This window comes from Quercus suber, unplaced genomic scaffold (assembly GCF_002906115.3).
Source record: "Quercus suber isolate HL8 unplaced genomic scaffold, Cork oak 2.0 scaffold_707, whole genome shotgun sequence".
Classification (NCBI taxonomy): domain Eukaryota; kingdom Viridiplantae; phylum Streptophyta; class Magnoliopsida; order Fagales; family Fagaceae; genus Quercus; species Quercus suber.
In genome coordinates this window covers 187,231-194,398 of record NW_027070148.1, presented here as the reverse complement: position 1 = coordinate 194,398, position 7,168 = coordinate 187,231, and the positions used below count along the sequence as shown (strand labels likewise).

The 7,168-nt window shown below is 31.7% G+C and overlaps 1 protein-coding gene across 2 annotated transcripts; it reads left to right on the top strand.

Moving 5' to 3' along the window:
* Positions 1–448: 448 nt before the first annotated feature.
* LOC112004853 (zinc finger A20 and AN1 domain-containing stress-associated protein 1) lies at positions 449–2,380 on the top strand. 2 transcript variants are annotated; one of them, XM_024037090.2, is made up of 2 exons: positions 449–695; positions 1,614–2,380. In XM_024037090.2, the coding sequence occupies exon 2, from the start codon at positions 1,667–1,669 to the stop codon at positions 2,204–2,206; it is 540 nt and encodes a 179-aa protein (XP_023892858.1). In that variant the 5' UTR covers positions 449–695; positions 1,614–1,666; the 3' UTR covers positions 2,207–2,380. The 2 variants fall into 2 exon arrangements, with proteins under 2 accessions (XP_023892858.1, XP_023892857.1); XM_024037089.2 differs by having other exon boundaries at positions 1,608–2,380.
* Positions 2,381–7,168: the final 4,788 nt, after the last annotated feature.

Genomic DNA, 7,168 nt, shown 5'->3' with positions numbered 1-7,168 from the left:
AAAATTGTATACAAACTCCCAGGTCCCAACTGCAACGCCGGCTGCGATCGTGGGCCTCGAGTCGTGCTCGAAAAGTAACATCCAATTTCAAAACAGTGGGACCCGCACCTCTAACCGGACCAGAGGGTGATGGTCCCAACTGAACCGGGTTCGCCGTAGCCACCCCACGCCTCGGGAAGAAGCGTGTTTACAAAGTATTTTTTTGGTAAAAGGATAAAATAAAGGCTCCACGAAAAGACCAAAGAGAAAAGCAACTTTGTACTAAAAAAAAAGTTTAACGAAGTCAAATTACCCAAAATGACCCTTTATGGACCCAACAAATTTCACCAATCGTGACCGTCTGATTGTTAAAAAGTGACGTCAGGATTACATAAGATCTAATCTGCAGCTAATATTTGGTGTGGCATATAATGTTACATTGTACCTGACCCGTATGTCGTCATAGAAACCGTGGGGTGCCGTGGGAAAATAAAAACTGTGGGTGACACTAAAAATTACTAATACCAATAGGCGATAGTGATATAGCCCTTCCTTCCTTCGAGACCATTTTCCTTAATCCTCACAAAATAAAAGGCCTTGTTCCTGCCTTTGCCTTTGTCATCTCTACCTTTGTTAATCGAATTCCATTAATCTCAGAGCAAACCAAAGGGGTTCAAAAGAGAGTTCGGGATTTTGCATCTTCGGATTGAATTAAGGTACGAAAATCCAGAACTTTTTTTTTTTTTTTTGTGTTTGAGATTTGAATTCAATCAATTTTGTTTGTTTTGCCTTTTTTCGATACATGCGATTAACATATGTTACAGATCCGATTGTTTGGTTTTTAAAAGTTTTAAATCTTTCTTTGTTTCTGATCTGTCTTGGGTCTCCTCGTTTTCATCGATGGTTTTAGGGAAATTATGCAATTTGACTTTTTTATGGTTTTTTTTTTCTTTTTTACGTGCTAGTTGTTCTACGATGATGAAAATTGTTTGATGGTTGCCGTTTGATTGTGAAAAAACTGTTTCTTGTGGAAAAATCAAAGGGTTTTGGACGGTCCAGATCAACTTGGATAATGAAACGAAACAACGCATCTGGTCGTTCTGGACATTCTGGCTTCTTCGGGAAGGCTCCTGATGTGGCTTTTCATGAAGTCGGCCGAAAGGCCGAGACTCCTTAGGACAACTGGGTCTTTCTGTCTTTTTCTTTTTTCCTTCTTTTTTCTTTTTTGATAATCGCACCCGTGTGTGTACAACTTTAATTTAATTTAATTATTATTCCTTTTAAAATTTGGAATTTTCCAAACGCCCACGAGTCCCAACTTTTAATTCTAAAAGGTCACGGTAATTAAGTTCGTCTATATAACCCCCGAGGATCCAGCTGCTCTGTTATTATGGGGGTATATTCGTCAATTACTTATAACATTTGTATTTTGAGAAAATAAATATTATTATTTATAATATAACCTTGTTCATGTCGTATTCGTATTTGCTATTCTATTTCTAGTCCAACCGAACCTTATTGAAACTAATAATATATAAAGAATCGAAGAGTCATTGAAATTCTCACACACACACACACACACTACAACGCTGGCGTTCTAAGAAATTCTAATTTTTCTTTTTCAACAGAGAGAGAGAGAGAGAGAGAGAGAGAGAAAGAATCAGAGATCCGAGGGAGAAAGAGAAAGATGAGTTCTGAGCAGAACGAGGGTACAAGCTACCAGCCATCAGAGCCAAAGCTCTGTGCCAACAACTGTGGGTTCTTTGGCAATGCAGCGACCATGAACCTTTGCTCCAAGTGCTACAGAGACTACCAGATGAAAGAAGAACACGCGGCTTCTGCTAAAGCCGCCATGGAAAAATCTCTCAACCCACAACCTCAGCCCCCACAATCCGGTTTCTCAACGGAGAGCTTCAAGCCTGTGGGACCCTCTTCTTCATCTTCAACGACGTCGTTGACATTCGGAGATGCTGCTGCTGCTGCTACTGTCGGTGTTCAAGAACAAGAAGAACAAGCGCAACCTCCAAAGGTGTCGAATCGGTGTTTTAGCTGTAACAAGAAGGTGGGTCTGACTGGGTTCAGATGCAAGTGTGGGAGTACTTTCTGTGGGACCCACAGGTACGCGGAGAAGCATGATTGTACTTTTGACTTCAAGGGGGCTGGACGTAATGCTATTGCTAAGTCCAACCCTGTGGTTAAGGCTGATAAGCTGGTCGAGAGGTTCTGAAAATATGTGAAATCTGGGTTGGTGATACACACTTTATTGGGTTTTATTTTCCTGCTTTTTGGGTGAATAGTAATAGATAATAGCAGAAATAGAATTTGTTTAGTTTGTGTTTGGATGGAAGAATTTGGATTTGGATTTACATTTTGAATCATTCTTGGTGCCCACTTTTTTTTAGCTCCTATCTAGTACTTAAATGTTGAAAATTGTTCTCGATTTAATTTTTATTGTCATCTCACTAACAAAAACGTCATAAATAACATCAGTATTTTAATTGAAAATTTTTTTAATTACTTACTCAATTTTAAAAATAATTTATAGTAACTTTTCCTCCAACAACTTTCTTGACAACCAAACACAACTTGACAACCAAACACAACTGATGTTTGGTAATGTTGTTCTAATAAAGATGTTTGTATTTTTTAAAAATATGTGCGAGTGAAAAAATATTTGAGTAAGGCTATTGCCTGTTGGGTATCAATGTTTAAATATCAGTTTTTAATATTTAAACAACAATAACACTTTTGACATGTATTTTTAAACACTCAAATACGTTTTAGTAATGGATTGTTATGGTCCACCATTACTGAGATGTGGTTCTGACATGTATAAATTTATTATAAAATAAACTTTTTTGAGCTACACAATGCATATTTGCATTACTGAGATGTGGTTCTGACATGCATAAATTTATTATAAAATAAACTTTTTTGAGTTACACAACACATATTTGCATAAAATAATCTGACTCCTTATAATTTCAAAAGAAAGAGGGAAAATATTAAATTATATGCACTTAGTGGCAAATTTGTTTGACCTGACGCAGACTAAAATGCATGAAATTTCATACATGGCTTAAAAGTTGAGTTTGTTATATAAATTTTCATTCTATTCTAGTGAATTTGTTTGTGAGAATTGTAGATAAAATCCCCATAGGTTTTTACTTTGAAAAAATTTGTTTCATTAGTTCTATTGGATCAGCATTTTGGTTGTCTTTGTATGATTCAAGTTTATGTGATGTTCATCAGTTTATATCCTAAACATAATTAATCTAATTCAATACTTGGTTGAGAATTGATTAACTTTATCCATCGGGCCTAAAAGGCTAAAACCCTAACATCATTCTTTTCCTTTCACTATGTTGTATTAAAGTCTATTCCCACGGGTCAGGAACAGGTAAGTCAAGCTGACAGCAGTAATATTTTCTCAAAAAAAATATTTTCACTATGATTAACTTTATCCATCGGGCCTAAAAGGCTAAAACCCTAACATCATTGTTTTCCCTTCACTATGTTGTATTAAAGTCTATTCCCGCGGGTCAGGAACAGGTAAGTCAAGCTGACAGCAGTAATATTTTCTCAAAAAAAAAAAAATGCTGATAGCAGTAATAAAACTTAATAATCTCCCTTCCATGATAAAAGAAAAAAGTGTATGCATTTAAATTCTTTAGCTTTAATTTCACCATTTATGACTTTTCGCTTGCATAAATGATTTTTCAAAACAAAATTATAGCAAATGGAAAATCATTAATTTTATTATTAATGAATTTTCTTTTTCATAAATATGATGATTATTTATTTACCAATAACTACTCATCAGATCAGGAAAAAAGTTGTAACTTTAACATTTTCTATTTTTTTGTCAATATATATTAACAATAGTCTTTTTTTTTTTTAATTATTTTTATCCCGCAAGTTAAAATGGTCCTCTAATGCAAAGCTAACGGCAATGATAAATAATAATTATTATAGAATATGCGTCATAGGTCATAGACAAAATTTGGCTACATATTTTGAATTTTTTTTTTTATAGTAAACAGTAATTCTTATTAGAATATACACAAAAATAGTAATATTAGTGTTTTAAATCGGGTTTATAGTACATTACATAATTAGAGTACAATTATAAAAGGGTTTAACCTTTGTAGTTGTAAATTGGGTTTATAAACAGCTGTAAACTAGGTTTATAAACAGTTGACACTAGACACATACAACCAACGTAAGATAAACATTCTTTTTTTTTTTTTTTAGTAAACAGTAATACTTATTAGAACACACAAGAAAATAGTAATATTAGTGTATTTTAAAAATCTAATTGTTAGATTGCATATTTTTTTTTTATGTTTTTAACACTCATATCAAATTTTGTGTCAGTCAGATCTTATATATTATATGGTCTATAAAATTATTTTTTATGCATAATTTAGGACTATAAAAAATTGAAATTTAAACATTCGATTGATGATTAATTATTTAACTTTGATTTTCTGGAATTTTGCAAGTATGAGAGATATAAAAATAAAATGTAATCTAATGGTGAATTTATCAAAATTTATATTTAATAAAAAAATATTAAGTGAAGTTATAGTCAATTGACAACAACTAAATTTATAACCAAACTTTATTCAGTTTTTATCTATCTAAAAAATTAAAAGGGTCCAAGCAAGGGTGTATTAGTTAGACATGCGCTTTTTTCTTTTGACACTAGCAGATTTGGGCAAGGGAGACCCCACCTATGATACTAACTAGTAATTACCAAATATGTTCCAAATTGGGATTTTTACTTTCTATCTCTAAATTACCCTCATCTTTTTCATTAACTCCCAAATTTACTCCCACTCTCTAACCAAAAAATACACACAGAAGGAGAGAAAATCATTGACCGAAGGACATATAGAGAAAATATCACAAAATACACACGGAAGGACAAGAACCTCCACCGCCGAACTCACTCTCAACATCTGACTTCAATTCTAATTTGGTTTTGGGTTTACGCTTTACAGAGAGAAGTAGAAAAATAATGGTGGATGGGAGATGATAAAGGTCAAAGAAACGCGTGGTTGAGAAAAAAGAGAAGTAAAAATAATAATAATAATAAAGAAAGAAAAATAAAAGGTTTTGACTTATGAGTTGGGCTTGGGTTATATGAATGTTGGATAAGGCTAAGGATATTGACTATGGAGAAGCCTTCTAAAAAAACGTGGGTATTGAAAAAATTAATAAATTATAGTAAGTACAAAAGGAAAAAAATAGAAGTCTTAATAAAATCATATTTTATAAAGATTTATATTATTAAAACTACAGATTTTTAACAAGATAATTATTGTGTATTCTTTTTTTATGGGAATCATTGTGTATTCTATTATAAGGTAAATTAGAAGAGTCATTTGTTAAAGGACAAGAAGTCATTAATAATAATAATAATAATAATACATAACAACCATTATTATTATAATTATTATTAATGAGAAGGTAAAATCACAAGAATGAAAAAAAATTCTCTTATATATGTTTTGTCTTTTTTTGATAATTTACAACTTAAAAAGCAATTTTGATATGTGCTATTAAACACTAACTTTTTCAAAACTCATATTCCACCCTTTTTACTTTGTATCAAACTCTCTACTTTTTCATAAAGCATTTATTTAAATCGCCACTTATACAAAAATCACAAAACACTGTACCAAACTCAACCTATGAAGCAATTAGTGTGTTTTGTAATTATTGCTGGAAGAGTGCAATAAAAAAACGCAGAAAATCACAATGAGGGGGCCATTAAGTGAGATTTTGAAATGTTACCAAACACCAAAATATGTATTTACAAAAGACTATCTTGTTTTTTCAGCCAAAAAGCAAAACCAAACGGATGTATTATTTATAGTTTAAGCTTTTAACTTGCTCTTATCTTGAGTTGTTTACATAACAAAACCAAGTTGTTATTTGATTTATGAGTATATTTACAATTACGTTGCATTAGAATAGTTTATTTATAGTTTAAACTTTTAACTTGCTCTTATCTTGTGTTGTTTATATAATAAAACTAAGTTGTTATTTGATTTATGAGTATATTTACACCTACATTGCATTAGAATAGTTGAAATATATTTTTTTCCATTATCCTTTTTCTTTTTCTTTTTTCTTTTTTTTTTTTTTTTTTTTCAGGTCGACTTATCCACAATTTAATTGGATTGCATAAAGGCCAAATTCAATCAGTACAGGTGAGAGACACTAATTCTTGATTGTATGACTTAAAGGCCAATTTGAAGTGATTGTCATTTATGTCAAGAGAGTCACTAAACCCATTAAAATTAACCCCACATAAATATAGGTAAAGATTGAAAGATTTACAATTGAATTGACACGGAATAAAACCAACAAAACTTATCAAAGAAGGCAATTTAGTTGCCTATTTTTTAGCGGGCAAGATTTAGGTACCGTACTTAGGTGCTATTCCTTAAGTTTTTTTCTTAAAATTAAGCCATGTAGCTACTTAACTAAAAAACATACTTCCATCCCATGAGAAAAATTCACGTGGCTGAATCTTAAAAGGGAAACCTAAGAAACAACACCTAAGATACTAGATCTAAGTTTTATTGTCCTTTTTTAGCCAGAGGTTCTAATTAAGTATGGTAATGAGCTATAGGTGTAGATTGAGTCCATCCCTGATAACATATCTCCCATTATAGTTCAGTTCGGTTCGGAACGCTTTGTAATTTTTCAAAGTTTCTTCATTATCAATAAATTTACCCTCAAGTTTGGATTCTCCCAAAAAAAAAAAAAAAAAAAAAAAACCCAATAAAAGAAAATTCACAGATTAACAGGTTTGATATAAACACTAGGGGATTATAGCATTTTGCTCTTATTTTTTTTTTATAATTTTGCAGTACGTCCCCATTTTGAAACTATTTAAGTCTATGCCCCTGTTTTAAAACTCAATTTTCTCAAAATCAAGTTTCAATGAAAAACTCGATTCGTAGAAAATCGAGTTATACCCAATCAAACTTAAAAATAAATAAATAAATAAATAAAATTGTATGGAACTCGAGTTCATGAAGCTCGAGTTCCATTTAAAACGCCACTATAGGACTCCTTGAATGCAGCTATAGGTATGGGGCACTCAAACTAAAAAAAATATAAAAATAAAAAAATAATAAAAAAACTTGCATGGAACTAGCACTCCCTGAAC

What these genes read in the sequence shown, in the direction of transcription:
- LOC112004853 (XM_024037090.2), top strand. Translation starts at nt 1,667, where the DNA reads ATGAGTTCTGAGCAGAACGAGGGTACAAGCTACCAGCCATCAGAGCCA.